Consider the following 16,040-nt stretch of genomic DNA (forward strand, 5'->3'; position numbering starts at 1 on the left):
TGGTCCTTTAGAAGTTGCATTCACTTGTCTCTCATAAGCCCTGGAAATTAACTCATTTGTTTGATTATTCCTGTGCTAAAGGGCATCCTGATGCACCTTTCCTGACACAATGTACTGACATGGTGCTGAAATGAGGCAAACGTGATCCTTCCGGGTATGCGTGCACTTTTCATCATCCCACAGCAGCTTTGCCAACTCACTTCAACTAATCCCTCCCTTGTGTTATAACTAGCAGCAGCTGGAGGGCATGTGAACAAAGGCTGTGGTTCACACCTGTAGCACAGTGTACATGGTGCTCTGCTTTCCTCATGACTCCTTATTGCAGCACCCGTTGTGTTGAATAGAGATCTGCTCCTGCTCCAGGGCACGGGGTAGGTAAAGCTGCAGTGATGTTCAGGAGAGTAGTTACAACTCACCCCTGAGCTTGTATGGAAAAGTTTGGAGGTCCAGGAGACTTTCTCTAGAACCACTGACCTCTTCCTTCTGAGCAGGCATGTCTTTCTCCCTAACACAGATGTCAGTGGGCCTCATCTTAGAAGCTTCTTGCCCTCCACTGGCTTTTCCAGGCCCACTTTTATTGCTGACATCTTCACTGTTTGATTTAGTTCCTCCAGTGGCCTGTCCTTTATTCTGCTAATGGATTAGGGCTTGGTTTGTAATTCCACAGCTCATCTGCTGGCTGGACTTCAGTGGATTTTTGAGTTACATCTCTGTGGTGATGACATGTAAATTTCCTATGAAAAGACATAAATATAAAAACCTAACTGACCCTTTTTGTATTGCCTCCATCTGGTAATGAAAGAAAACTGAGAGTTTGAGCTTATAACTAAAACAGTCTTTACTAATGCAGTGTATTACCCAAACAAGTGAGGAAGGGTTTTGATAGAACAAGAGAAGTGTTTGTGTCCCTCTGGTTCAGGTTGATAGCACCCATTTAAGTAACAGCAGCCAAATCAAACCAGAATATATTAGGCTTCCTTAAGCACCAGCTACCCTAAAGATGTATTTTTAAATTATTCTATCTTTCCTCAAAGCCTTCAGGTCCAAAGTTGCATAAAGAAAGGCTTTGTGGTTTTTCTCCCCCGACAAATCCCTAAAGCACTTTGATAAGAGAGAAGAGGAAATAGGAATTGCTACAACACATACATGTGTTTACAGTTCTATATTGTTCAAGAAAATCCTGCTTTTCGTGTAGATGAACTGAACCTTGGAGTATCTGTGTCAGGAGTCTGTACATCTGGCTGCAGCTCCCAGCTTAGGGCTTTAGGGAGTGTCTGTTGTGGGAAGTCCATGACTGTCCTTCATACCACCCTGATAGCAAACTGAAACATGGGCTATGTCTGATGTGTTCGGTCCTTGAGCTCTTCTGGAAGAGAAATGGGGCTTTGACATACTGTGTAAGCAAGCACAAAGGTGTTTGCACACTTCTTTGTGAAGAAACAATTGAGCTGTAACTGATGCTGCTTGCTCTGTGTATTTCTTCACCCAGAAACTTGCCTGGAGCCAGCAATGACTGTGCAGGTTTCTCATGCTTGGGCACAATCAGTAGACAGAGTACATTTGAAAGAAATTTTAGCTGTTAGAAGATCAAAGATGAGACCTTAGGGTCAGAAAGTTACTAATGAAACATCTTATCTGCAGACTTAAGGAAAAAGGAAAATGCATGAATGTATTTAAATATGTCAGAACCAGGAGGGTAGAAGAGTGGTTCAGGCATGAAGCTAGGCAAAAGTGATTAACCTATCAATTAGAGTGAGTAAGGCTGAGCCATTCAGTTAAGTATTTGTTTCAGTTTTGGGTAAAGATAGAAAGATGTCTCAGTTTACATCAACAGTGAAATACTTTGTGATTTTTTTAATAAGTATCTACAAGGTTAATAAATGACAATTATATGTCTTTTAAAGTCACTAAGCACTGAAGAGTGTTTAAAGAATTCAATAAAGAATTGCTATTACTGTTTGCTTTTTAGCCCTTCTTGGAATGTTTGATAGAACAGAAAATGTTGTCCCATTCCTGGAGAAATATGGTAGCTGTAAGTTGATTAATTTGGTTTTGCAGGAAAAATCCTGCAGAGAACAAAGCCAGAATGACAGCATAACTGATGTTATGCTACTTTGGGTTTGTGGAAATTAAATCTTGCCATGTAGAAGATATATTTTTAGATTAACTAGAAGCTTGAATGGTAAAGGTAAACTTTCAGAGGCACGCACTAGTTATTTGTCTCAGTCCATTATGTTCTGATTCTGTACTACACCATTTAGAGGTATCCTTTTTAGGAATAGGATATATTACACAGCTTTCAAAAGTTATTGTCACAGTTGAGAATTAATCCTATAGTGACACTTCTAGTGTAACCCTGCTGGCAGGTGTTCACAGGGACTAAAACCTGGAGTAAATGTGAAATTCCACTAGGAAAATTTGCCAGAACCAAAGACTGGGAATGTAACAAGCAGGAGGGCCAAGTCAGTCTGGACTATTTTGTTGCATCCTTCACTGGAGCCAAATCAAAAATCAGGCATCACAGAGGTAACAGTGCAGCTCATGTTTACAAGATAAGGATTATATTCTACAAACCAATGACTGTAAGAAGGGGATTGGTATGATGTAAGTAAAATCTCTGTGTAAAAGGCACTCTGCCTTGAGCAGCATTACTTCTGCATGCTGGTATTCCAGAATCAGTACTTTGAAGATCTGAGAAGTTGAGAATTTTTCAGGGAGGTACTGCGTGTGTGACTCAAGACCTAGAAGAGTTTACATAATGTGCAAGATGTGATGAGCTCACTCCAGTTTGTATGGTCAAGAGAAGATTAGGAGTGGGGTTTGATCAGTCTGAGTCCTGTGTGGGAACAGGGCCATGAGGCTGCTAGAACAGCTTTGGCTGGTGGAACTGGTTCTTTGATGTCATGTGCAGCAGCTCGTGCTCACCAGTCTGTCCTGTGAGAGGGAAATGTTTATACACAGTGCTTTTTCAGTAAGTGGATCCCATGCAGATGTGGAAGGGACTACTGACAGTAGATGGTGCTTTAATTTGGCAGAAAAGTGAAGAAAGCAGTTAAGTAGTTTGAGGTTGAAACAAGCAGATTTGTATTCAGAATTGGTAAGAACATCCTAACAGTAAGTGGGAAGAGGATAGAGTGGAGTGCCTGGAGCTTGCAGCTTGCTTTGGCTTTCAGCATGGTATTCTTCCAAACAGAAAATTCAAAAGAAGTTATAGCTGTGAGAGACAGCTGAGTAGAGAAGGTACAGTATTTCACCTAGCAGTCTGTTGTTTAGGAGGTCAAACTTTCCTGACATAATCATCAAAAGAGTGTATTTCCTTCTGAAATATCACTTGGCCAGAACTGAACTATGTCTCTTTCTCCCTCCTACAGCACCTTTACCTTAAAGGTTTTAACAAAGCTTTACCATCTTGTCACTCATTTTGGTGTACTTAGGACTGACTCTCCCTTCCCTCTTTGTCACAATATACTGCTTGAACCAGAGCTTGTGTCTGATTTCTCCTTGTTGCCAGAACTGGGGTTTTTTTGGTTTGGTTGGGTTTTTTGGGTTTTTTTTTGTTTGTTTTTTGTTTGTTTTTGTTGTTGTGGTGGGTTTTTTTGTTTGTTTGTTTGTGGGGTTTTTTTTGTTTTTTGCTATGTCATCATCTATAGAATTCTTTCTCTATTGTGATTTGATTATCACAAACACACATGCTTCTTCAGCCCTTGGGGACACTGGGCTAATATATTCATTTGCATGAGGTAGTTTTTTTCTTTTGGAAAGGCTTGGATCTGCAGTGGAACTTTATTTGGGCAGGGGAAGCTGTTCCTGAGCATTTCTTGGTGCTGTTAATTCTGCACATGCCTCCAGCTAGCAACTTTGTCAGCAGAGTGACCTTCACTGGTTTAGATGAGTCTTTTGAGTGCATTCCAGCCCTGCTCTTCAGAAGGGGTCCCCATATAAGCAGAGCTTTCCTCATGCTGGCTCTTTAGACTTTTCACAGAGAGGACAGCCTAGAAGCAACCAGTTGACTGTGCCTGGGACTAGGAAGGCAGCCTAGTTCAGGGATCTGCTCCAAACAACTGATTGCCTTGGACCCTTTCCGAAAAAGGCTCTGCAGACACGTATTCCTTCAGTGAACTACCAGAGATGGAGGCACATTGCCAGAAGAGCCAGCTGCATTTGGGATTAGATGGCTGGAAAGAAGTCCTTTCTCTGTCTTCAAAACAAAATCGCTTTTTAACATCTGCTGCAGAGAGTTCTCGTGACTCGGGGTTCCACGAGAAACTGTTCTCTCCCTTCTCTTTCCTGTTTCTTTGTTAATTAAGGTTATTTTCCTTCCCTTTCCTCATCTATTGTGTCTCCATATATGTTTTCTACTTGATAGGCATGGGGGGTGTCTTTTTTTCTCTCAATTTAATGTTTTTCTGTCTCTGGAAGTCTCACAATAACAGCAGCAATTTTGCTCTCAGCAAGGTGAGCACACCCTAGATAACCTGGCAAGATCTGCCTGCACTCATAAAATTGCTTGGAGAGAAGACTTCCTCACTAAGCCTTTGGTTTATTGTTATTTCAGTGCTGAATGAATTATGAGATGGTTCAAGTAAACAGATGGGTTTGATTCAAGCCCATCATACCAGGGGTGTGGGGGGAGAGGAGCTGCTTGTCCTGACAGCTCCTCTCATTAGGCCACACGTGGTGTGAGGTGTTGAAAGCAGTTTATCACGTGTAGTGCCTGGGCATGAAGAGGTGAGCTGGGGATCAAGTGTATCTCGGTCCCCCTATTACTTCTTAATATTTACAGAGGTTTCCTGTAGTTCTCAGATGCATGCAGCCTAAATATGTGCTCTCTGTGTGTTTGAAGTTCTGTTACAAAAATCACTTCTCTCTGTTTCTTCCACAGTCTCAGCTGCCGGCGATGTATTATTGTGGGAAATGGTGGAGTACTTGCAAATAAGTCATTAGGGTTAAAAATTGATGACTATGATGTTGTTGTCAGGTGAGTGTTTGGCATTACAGTTCTTGTCACATATTCAGTTTCTGTATCAATTCATTCCATATGCAGGCAAACTTTAACCTATACTAGTGACAGTATCCCTTTGTATGGAAGCATTAACTTACAGGAAGGGTAAAAATAGACATGAGCCTAAAAAGGTTTGTTACAAATGATGATCACATCAAAGGGTAAAGGCATTCCTCAAGCTTTCTGTTTTCCACAGCTTCTTGGGAATGTGGTCTCTTGTATGATATCACTTGAACGTTCCCTTCATAGTTCCTTTCTAAAATCTGCTGCTTTTATGATGCCCTTAGGTAGTGAAGCAGTAATTCACACTGTTGGATCTGCTCCCAGATATATCTGTATGGTAGCTCAGGAGAGTATTATTGGTCATACACTTGTAGCATTCTCCAGGAGCTGCTCACAGATAGGATGGGCAGGACTAAGTATGGTGCAGCATAGTGTGTTAGGAAGCAAGAAGCATCTATAAGAGAGTACCCAGCAGTGATTAAACACCTGCAAGTGTCCCCTAGAAACTGGCAATACTCTGACTATGTGTCACTGCAGTTGACAATGTTGAATAAGGCAGCAGAAGCAGAGTGGTGGGAGTGCAAAAGACCACAATCAGAGTTAGGACTTCTTGCTTTTGCTGAGGACCTGGATCATTGCCATCTCAGAATGCTTGAAAGATGTGCTGATATGTGAAATCACAGGTCTAGTCATAACTCTTAGTAATAAATCTGTCAAGTCAGGGAGGTGTTCTGGGTGACTGGAGATTAACAAACATAATACCTGTACTAATGGAGAGTGAGAGAGTGGGTGTAGGAGGGAGGGAGGGAGGATGTTCTCTAGGGAGCTACAGACCCATTAGTCTGACCTGAAAAAAAAATGAAGTTTTCTGTCAGGTTTTGAGTCATGAGTAACAAAATATTATGATGGTAAATAATAAAAGTGGGATAAACTGCAGTGTAAGTTTATAAAACTGGTTTAACAAAGTCTAAATTGGTAATTTTTTTCTTAGTAAGATAACTGATTTCATATTAAAAGAAATGTGTTTGATATAATCTCAGTTTTAAACAACTTTAAGATGTGGTGGCAAATAAGGTAGAAGAAAGACCAGGATTAATAAAAGAATTTAAGACAGGTATTATTTAGCATGGTCTCTATTCTCTCCCATGCATAAGGAAAGAATAGGACATACAGAGAGAAGTAAATATCCTCTAACTCCAGACAAAAAGACCAAGAGAAGATCCCTTTCAGTCTTTGGTTCCTGTGAGTGGTTCCCTGCTGGAACACAGGGATGGCTGTTCAGATCTGGACAAAATTTTTACAGCCCTTCTCCTAGTTCATCCAACTATCAGTTGTTAACAAAGAACTCTTACTTCTCGTCATAGTCGGATGACTTGTAGTTATTTCAGCTGAATTAAAATGGAGTTTATAGCCTTTCCTTGGGCTCAGATTGTTCAAAAAGTAGCAAAAGAACAGTTTCAATCCATCTGGACAAAGCCACCCACTAAGATTTACATCAGAAAGGCCACTATTTAATTTCCAAAGGAAAAGTTCAACTTTTTCTCTCCACATCAGTAAATCTATGTCAGTTTGCAAGCTGAGAGCATAAGAGGGCAGCTAAGCACCTGTGCTGTTGGTGGGATGGATAAAGGAGAGAGAAGTCAACTGTAAAGGTTAAATGAAGCCAGGTGCTTGGATATGTATCCAGCTGCTTGCTTTATTCCTGTGGAAGCTGGGGAAGTCCCACGTATTATAACATCCTTTTTCATACACTGCAGAGCTCCTTTGAAGGATGATATTTGGGACTTAGGGAGTGAATTTTAAATGAAAAACTGTGGTACCTTTGTGGACAAAGGAGTGATCCAACAGTATATGAAGTTCTTTGATGCCTCATGTGTTACCATATGAGGATTGCTAATTGCAGCAAGAAATTTTGCTCTTTGCAGTGAAGATAGTCCAATTCAGCTTTGTCTAGAAAAGTTCTACAAGATCTTGGAGTGAGTTACTATTTTTCCTTAACTAGACATTATCTGATTTCAGTGCAGATGTTATTCCCAGCTGTCACACTATTTACCCGGCAGTAAATACACCAGTCAGTCTCTGAAATGCCTCCTTAGAATAGTTTGCAGACCGGGCAAAAATAATTGTATATCAGAAATTCCTGGTTAGAACCAGATAGGGATTCACCTGATCGTGATACTTGAGTGGTATCTGAAAGAATCTTTATGGTGCCAGGGTTAGGAGTCTCCATATGTAATCAGTGAACATAGACAGAAAAAGACTCTGGAACTTGTTGTGGAGAAAACTGCATGTCCATGGGCAGTACAAGGAGGCCTGACATCCTAACTGAGGTTTTCCAAGATTTAGCTGCGTTTATAACCACCAGTACATCCTGCCTGGGAAGGGGTTCGAGCTGTGGGGTCTGCACCTTTGTGGACATGGGCTGTGGCTGCCAGAACATTCCCTGCTCCGTGCCCGCGCTGCCCCAGGACTTGCTGCTGCTGGCTCCATCACTGTGGCTCCAGCAGCAGCTCACACTCTGGCCCTTTGCTGGAGACCTGAGTTCACTTCACTTGGGAAAATTGTTTGATTTATTTCCTGTCTAGATACAAAGTAGGGCTCCCAAGTTTTGGGAGCGTTAATAAAGTAAACGGCGAAACAGTGAACCCAGCAGTTGGGGATGGGAAAAACCCTGCCAAAGAGCTGTACAGTGCCATTTGAAACAACTGCTGACACTTCCTCATCCTAAAGAAAGCAGATGAAAATATGTAGAACTAGCTTTCTTTGCAGACTATTGATAGTATTGGTAGTATTCTGTTACTTTTAGAGCCACATGCTTTTCTTTATATAAGGTCATCTGCCCCAAAGAGACACAACACCTTAAAGTTTTAATGCTGTCCACCGAAGAAGTGAGTGATGTTTGAATGTGCCAGCAGCAACAGAGGAAAAAGCAAGGGTTCAGGCTGGCTGGGAGCATTGTACTCAGGTCTAATTCCTCAAAGTCAGGCTACAAAAGGTTTATAAACCATGGGAAAAGACTTAATCTGCTGTATTAATTGTGGTGGTGCTGATTCTTAAGTTGTTTTCCCTTTAATATTTTATTCCTGATTATAAAATAAGTATTTTTGCTAAAAATACCTAAGAATCTGTTCCTCTAGATTTTTAATATAATTTCAGATTTTATAGCGATTTTTACTCTACTTAAAGTTTTCCAATGTAAAATGCTTACCCAGGCTGAAAAAGACAAATCCAGATTCCCATTAACATTCCTACATGGCAAAACTTGCTGTCCATAAGCACTTTGCAGTGTATTGAACTACACCAAGTCAAGAAAGCTGCAATAACTCAAGAAGGCAATCCTGTGTCTTCAGAGGCTGCTGTTTGAAGTCAGCAAGATTTGTATTGCAAGTTACATCAAATTTCCTCAGCTTTGGGTTTTTTAGTTTTGCATATAAATTTGGAAAACTTTAATGTCATGAAAATCACCATTGCTGTTCATGTCCAAGCAGTTTGCTTTGTCAAGGAAAAAACTTTGTTCCTGAGAAATGTTTTAACAAAAGCACAGCTAAATACGTAGCATCTCCTTAGAAATCTACATGTGCTTGGGGACACCAAGCACAAAGCTGTGTGACTGCGTGAGTGTTCTCAGAGTGGGATGCACTTCCACAGCAGAAAGCTTTCTTGGAAAGCCCAGCCTCCTCCTTTGTGTTGACATTGCAAGGCAACTCACCCTCCTGGATGGGCCAGTTTGGGGAATTCAACCAGGTGTGGATTTTTTTTGAGAATTATTAGTTGGCTTATTTCCCCATACAGCCTCACTGCAGGTAAGGTGAGTGGTGTAAGCTCTGGGCTGGGGTTGGAGAATGAGACCATTTTCAGTTTGTTTAAACTGATGAGGAGCTGCATCATCTCTTTCAGCACAGCCTTACAGAACCCAACTAACACATCACAGGAGCAATAGGCTGTTAAAATATTAATGCTTAGTTTGCTACTCTAAATGTGCACGGATAATATTTTTCACTTTCCTTTTCGAAAGTCTCCAACCTATTTAAATCACAGGAGTTGATATGCAGGAATGGTTTGCATTATATTAAATTTTAGAATTTATGTAGCTTCTAATTAAGCTGTTGTCACTTGGTACAAAGCTCCATAAGTGTTTGTGATGAAGAACTGCAAGAGTTAACATTTGCTACTGCAGCAGCTGCTACAGGAAGCCCTTGCCCAGCAGTGATTGCTGTGTAATAACACACAGGAGGGTAAGTGGGAATCTGAGTGTAAGTGGGAATCCGTGACAGTGTCTACTCTGGTTGCCCTGCAGGCTGAACTCGGCTCCAGTGAAGGGCTTTGAAAAAGATGTGGGTGGCAAGACAACACTCCGGATCACATATCCTGAAGGTGCAATCCAGAAAATGGAGCAGTATGAGAAGGATTCCCTGTTTGTTCTGGCAGGATTCAAATGGCAGGATTTCAAGTGGCTGAAATACATTGTTTACAAGGAAAAAGTGGTAAGAACGCTGTCAGCTGACACTGTGAAGGTCACCTAACTAATAACGGTGGGCAAACATCATATCACCATCATATCTGCCACATTTTGGTCTGAGGAGAGTTCCACTCGGTGTCCTGCTGCATTTAAGTGAAGACTTTGTTAACGTACATGGACTTCAGCTTTAATTAAGTATGTTTTACATAAGACATCTCTCTGTAATCTGTTGCATCACAGAAGAGGCTTGCTATTCTAGATTGTTAGTGTATACTGTGAACAACTAAATTAATTTTTAGTTACCTTAAAGAGTATTTAGAAGGACCAGCTTTTGCATGGATTTTATGGAATCTTAGGTTTTAAGAGCAGAGGAAGGAAAAGAGCAAAGAGAAGGGGAAGAAATGGGAGTTTGGGGGCAAGATGTGATGTCACAGAAGGGGAGGAGGAGACAGCAGCAGCACAACTTGTTGAAAAGGCTACAGTCAGGATTAATGTGACCTCCTAAATAGCACAGGCCATTATGTTTCGCTCAGTTACTGAGATTCCTGATTTGTGTTTGCTTAAAGTATCATCTAGAAGAACAGTGTCAAGTCTCATTTTAAAACACTGAAGTGGTGGATACACTGCTTTCCGCCTGTAGAAATTTTACCCCATGGTTTGCATGAGTGCCCTTCTGAAGCACCATTGACCTGTTAGTAGTCAGGGTTGCTCTCTTTCATTTACCAACCCAGAATGGAATCAGGTTGTAATCAATGACTTCTCATTCAGTAGATGGCTTTTCTGTCAGGAAATCCCAAATAAATAATGGGTATAGTTCTTGTTTTGCAAATTTTAGATATCTGTTTTCAAGTGTTGCTTAATGACTTTTCAGCAAATAAGAAGACAAATGGGTTATCATTCAGGAGATGGCATATTATATTGTATGTTTAGAGACAGAGAGAGGAGGTTGGCAGCTCACCACATACAGAACAAAACAGTCTGGGAATATAATTGTGTACAGTTGTTACAGAGAGGGCCTTAAGGGCTTATACTTTGCTCTTGTCTAACACCAACTTGCAATTATTTTCTTGCTACCAGACAGATGAAGTTACCTGTCAGCCTCTGGGCAAGCACAAGTGGGCTTTCGTAACATGAATAATTGAGTCAAAAGTAATTTTCTTTGCTTTATGTCAGGTTCTTGTTCCTCATTCAGGGAAAGGGAAGAGTCCTGGCAGTGTCAGTGCCCTGCAACTCAAATGCAGTTGCAGGGACTCCTAGTGTTTAGATCGAAGCTCAAAGGATGGGTTGGTTTACTTCAAAGCAAATTGAATTTCCACTTGATGATTGCAGTCAAGTCATCATCACTAGATTTTTGGGTGGTATCCCCTGCTCTTGGAAGGATGCAGCAAATAGTCTGTTAAAACCTGCTAGACTGGGGAGAGTGACTGCAGTTCTCTTAACCGAATGCTTCAGCACCCAGCTTGGCAGAGAGCAGAAGGAATTTGAGCTTTGTGCACTACTTCAGTGTTCTTATGATCGGCTGCTTCTCCTTCAGTTCTTCAGAATAACCACTCTGAGGTTTTTCCAGTTCTTTTAGGTTGTGTTTTCCAGATCTCTTAACTCCTGTTCCTCTTTTGAATGCTTGTAGTTAATTCTTCTTTTTCTTAAAGAGCAGTGCCCAAAAATGTACAGACTACAACAAAAAGGAGGAGCAAATAGATAATTCATTAACCTCAAAGTTCATTCTTTTTGCATCCACTGTTTTGATGGCCTTTTCCACAGTGGCATGGAACTGAAGGTTAGTGTCGGGTTCCTCGAGGAACTCGAGGTCTCAGGAAGACTTGGAGACTCCAGGTCTCAGGAAGAATTGGAGAGCAGTCACTTCCCCACTCTACACCCTGTGCTTGTGCTGTTGGCTCCTTGTGCCAAAGAGCAGCACTGTGCACTTTTCCCTACTGATCCTTTCTTCCAGAACACTCCTCCAGTATGCCAAGTTCCTTTGGCAGAGCTTCCCAACATACCTGCCATTCTTTCCAGATTCATGTCCTCTGCAATTTAATAAACTTCTTTAAATAAACTAAAAAAAAAAATACTTTTTGCTTCATCATCCAGGTTGATAATGAAAACACTAAGCAATGTTGGTTCTTAGGCAGACCCCAAAGTATTAATACCCTTCCGTTCCTCGAGTGAGCTCACTGAACCTCCTGGATAGTTTTTTGGCCACTTCTGAGCTTGTATCACAGTTGTATCATCAATACTGCTTTTAGCATGTTTGTGGAAGTGATCTGTCAGAAGCTTTACTGAATTCCAGTTCATGTCTTGCTTCTCCCCTACGATATTTTTTTGTCTGTAAAAATATTTTTTTTAATAACTCACTCTTGACAAATCCACCTGGGTTGCTACTCACTCTGCTATTTTTTTTCAGGTGCTTACAAATAATTAATCCTGCTATTCTGGGAATTGAAATCATAATTAATATCTCTTACCTTTTTTGGCACATTAAAGCTAAGCACTACTTTTGTCCCTTTTCAATCCTTTGACCTCCTACCTGTTCTACACAAGTTCCCAAAGGGAATCAATGCTAATTCTTGAGGCTGCTGAGCCAGTTCATCGAGTACTTTAGGATTCAGTCCAGGTGACTGGAAAACATCTGTCTTGTGCTCTCTTATGCTGTAGTCTGATTTCTCTCTACTTGAGGCTGAAATCTTGCTGTCACTGGCTTTAGTTGCAAGCAGGTGGCTTGCACAGCTGCTTTTTCTAGAGGAAGCCAGTGCAGAAAGTGCTGTCTCTTAGGAATGGAGGACTAGCAGTGCTGTGGGAATAGCACACAGGCATCTGTTTGTTCTGGTAGTGAGTGTTAGTATTTACATCAGTGTGTGGTTAGTTCAAAATGACAAATTCCTGCCCAGTGCTCTCTGTGTGCCAAGAGTTTGTTTCTCTCTCTGCTGGTTTTCCAGAGAAGGGGGAGTTTGTTCCTTTCCTGGATTTATCTAGAAGCACTTGCATGGCCTGAGAGCTCTGTGTACCACTGCTGCTTATTCCTTATCTGACATCTTGCAGATGGACATCTGCAAGACTTTGTCCCTATTGCAAGCCAGTGGTTACAGTCAGGAGTCTGACCTCAGGCTGGAGAAAAGAAAAATGGAAGCATTCTGCTGAAGAACACAACTGCTGTGGAGGTCAACACATTCCTCAAAAAAATGGGCTGATCTCTACCCTCTGATGTTGCCTTTGTGACTGTTGATGGCAACTGCACGTGTCCTTGGTACAGTCACAAGTGGGTTATGAGACCTTCTGAATTCCTTCAGGCACCTGGAGCAGCTTGGACCTGCTGGACCAGAGATTCCGGGCCAGGTACTGGGATCCTTGCTTAGTCCTCTCTTGAGTAAGTGAAATCAAAGGGACCTTATCTGAGAAAGAGTAAATGGAAGGTGAGTGGCTATTTATTGCTGGGTCAGTGGTCAGATAAGCTTATTCTCTCTGCAGCTGAGAGGGATTTGCTCTGTGTTGTGTTAGTCTTTTGGCAGCACTTGCATATTGAGGTAGGGATAAGTGCTGTGTAGAGAGGAGGATTTTCAGGAGATGTTATAAGGAGAAAGAATCAGTGTGATGCAAAAGCAGCAGCAGAACAGTGGGGCAGGGAATTTTAAGTGTTACATACAGTCTGGTGCAACAGCCTCCCAGATACCTGTGTGATGCTTTAGTGCCCTGGGAGACTACATCCAGAAACAGGAGCAGTGGAATATGGACCTAAGGAAACGTAAAAGGTCAACTGCTTTTTATTCACACTAAACCAGAAGTATCTGGAAGCAAGTAAAAATTTGAGAGAAAACATTAGTCGGGAAAAAGGACAGGTTTGGCTGAATGTTCACTGTCAGCAGCAAAACAAAGACAGTCTCCATCACAGAGTTCCAGCTGAGCTGGCACGCCAGGTTGAAGTCTTGTAGGAAGTTAGAGCACGTAGTGTATCACCAGAGAATGTAGACCTGCCTTTAAAAAGGGGAAGGGTGAGTGAATCTGAGTGACTAAAATGCTGGTAACCTGATTTCAGTCATTTGACAAGCATTAGAATAAATTAAAGGAGAAAAGCATTGCACTGCTTGCAGCTAAAAGGAGTATGGGATGGAGAAAGGTGTCATGGTTAGCAGAGGGAAGTATTGCACCATGCTAGCCTAATAAGTCCTTGTACAAGTGGAAAGGAAGTGGGTTGGAGTCCCAGAGCCTGCAGTTCCATGAACTTGTGGCTATTGCAGAAGGGTCACAGATGTGAGCTTTCGTGCATCTGTGGTGACTGGTCTGGCAGTGCTGACTTGGAATCATTGTTGTAAGAGTCTGTGATACTTCCAGGCACCCCTTTGCTGGTGAAATGTGCTGCCAGTGCATCCCCAGAGGGGGATTACTCATGGACAGTCACTCAGAACAGCTACACTTTCTCCTGGACAATTTTTGTCAAGAGACATAATATATATATAGTGATCCACCCCACTGCTTCCCACTGCTTGTACCCTCCTGCATCTGCCTGGGTCTCTCAGTGACAGAAACTCTTTCTGAATACACCCAGAGGAATTGCAGAGGGGTAGAGGTTTGGTCATATATTGCTCTTCTTAAAATAATGGTCAAAAGCTGAAAGTTTCTCTGTTGCACAGAGAGTAGATGCTTCCTGAAACAAACTGGAATTTACAAGCTCCAGATATGCAAAGCAGCCATCTCAGCCTGGTACTGAGGCCAATTCCAGGGTGGTTTCTTGGCTGTAATTAGTGAATTAGAGGGAGTTCTCTTGCAAGGGCTCACATCCCTCAACATCTGGCACATGGTAATAAAGCAGCCAAGTGAGGGCAAAGGTGCCACTAGAAATTGGCAGCTCGCAAGCTTCCTGCTTATGTGGTAATGAGCCTGTGGATGATTCCAGTGGGAATCTCTGCAGCCTTTGCCAGGAGGAGTCACTTGTGCAGAAAGCGCCTGCAGCACCTGGAAGTTCTTTTTGATAGTGAAAGTCATAGGAGCAAGTGAGCACCTGCCTGTGAGCAGGGCCAGGCTAGGTTGTTTGTCCCTTGCAGGGACATGTCTGACAACTGGCAGTGGTGTTGGTCACACATCAGTGGTGCCCAAAAGCCATCGTCCTCCAGCAGTGGGCATGACATAACCCCTGCTCCTGTGTCACAGCGCGTCCTGTGTCACAGCACGTGACTGCTGCTTGCAGAAACCTTGTGGATGTGGCACTGGGGAAGGTTTTATTTAACTTTTTATTGGGGAACTACATTATTGTATTAAGCCAACAGCACACTCCTAGTTGTGGTAATATGTGTGTTATGATACCTTCCTGGTGCAATCAGTGAGTGCTGCTGTGCTGGAGCCAAGGCCGGACTGCTGCCAGCACTTGTGCTGTCTGCTGAGCTTTTGTTTAGAGCTCCTCTTCTTCCATTAGTTAATGGCCTTGTCATGCTGGATGTTTGCTAGGGCAGCCTGTGAATGTCACAGCCCTGTGGTTCACTGTGGATTTCTCAGATTAAGAAACAGCCTTGCCTGTGGGTTGGTTTACATCCTAAACCAAACCTTAGGAGCCATCATGCTCTTCCTGTCATCTTCAGGAAAACAGTGAGGCTGTGAATCTGTTGTTGCTGTCCCATCCCAAGGAAAGCTTCATTCACATGTGTGTATTTTCAGCTTGTTTGGAACTTGAGACCAGCACTTGAGCAGGTGGTTTCTCTGGGTGTGCACTAAGGAAGGAGAATCTGCTTTTTTCAAGGCTGTCCCTTGCCTTTGCTGACGAATGGAGTGGCCACTGCTACTGGCAGATTCACTCCAGAGTTTACTTTTGAATAGCAAATATTTTCTTCCCCTTTTCTCCTCCAAGGGGCTTGCTTCTTTAAATGTCTTGTGTACAGTGGGTCTTTTCAGGTTTTAAAGAACTCTGAGGAAGATGTGGGATGATTCTTGAGACAGCATTCTAGTTTGGTGGAGCTGTAAATCCACTATTGGTTTTCTTAATGCATTGTGAATGCAAAGCTTGGTTACAGATTTGTGGTTCCTCATCCTGTGCCGAAACATAGCTTCAGCCCATCTGCTTAGAGATGTGCCTGGGTGGGCATTGCCTTGTGACCTCTTGCTCTCTTTGGACTCAGCTGAAAGGGAACAGAAGCTGCTCCATCATAAATGAGAAAAGCTTTCCAATTGAGAAGTCAGGTTGTTTGATTTCTTTCGCAAATTTGAGTTTTCACCTAAATAGCTATTTATAACTAATCCCTTCAGAAGTATAATTTAGGAAGGCATGGCTGGTGAGTAAGGCAGCCAGCCTGCTCAAGGGACGTGATGAGGCTTGCAGTGAGGAAGAGGCAAGAAAGCCTTTTCAGTGGTGGTTGTTCTGTGGTCCTAGCACATGTTTTAAAAACCATTTCCACTCACAGATTGTGGGGGAATTCTAGGAGGAATTGTAGCAGGGAATACCTTACCACACCATCCAGATGCTTCGGTGCCTCAGTCAAGGCAACTGAACTATGACTAAATGTTGAAGCACAGAAAATGCTTTGTAAGAAAGTGAAAACATGAGGCTGACTTTTCTGGCTCCTACCAAATCTCTGACTGAGAAGATGAGGTGGG

At 42.3% G+C, this 16,040-nt stretch overlaps 1 protein-coding gene across 8 annotated transcripts in view; it reads left to right on the top strand.

The window, feature by feature from the left end:
- ST3GAL3 (ST3 beta-galactoside alpha-2,3-sialyltransferase 3) overlaps positions 1 to 16,040 on the top strand; it is a 171,260-nt gene that overhangs the window by 119,701 nt on the left and 35,519 nt on the right. For all 8 annotated transcript variants that reach the window (XM_062497627.1, XM_062497628.1, XM_062497631.1 and 5 more), the window contains 2 exons: positions 4,883 to 4,978; positions 9,303 to 9,489. In XM_062497627.1, the coding sequence (XP_062353611.1) occupies positions 4,883 to 4,978; positions 9,303 to 9,489 (283 nt within the window). The remainder of the gene's footprint in view (positions 1 to 4,882; positions 4,979 to 9,302; positions 9,490 to 16,040) is intronic.

This window comes from Cinclus cinclus, chromosome 8, assembly GCF_963662255.1.
Source record: "Cinclus cinclus chromosome 8, bCinCin1.1, whole genome shotgun sequence".
NCBI lineage: Eukaryota > Metazoa > Chordata > Aves > Passeriformes > Cinclidae > Cinclus > Cinclus cinclus.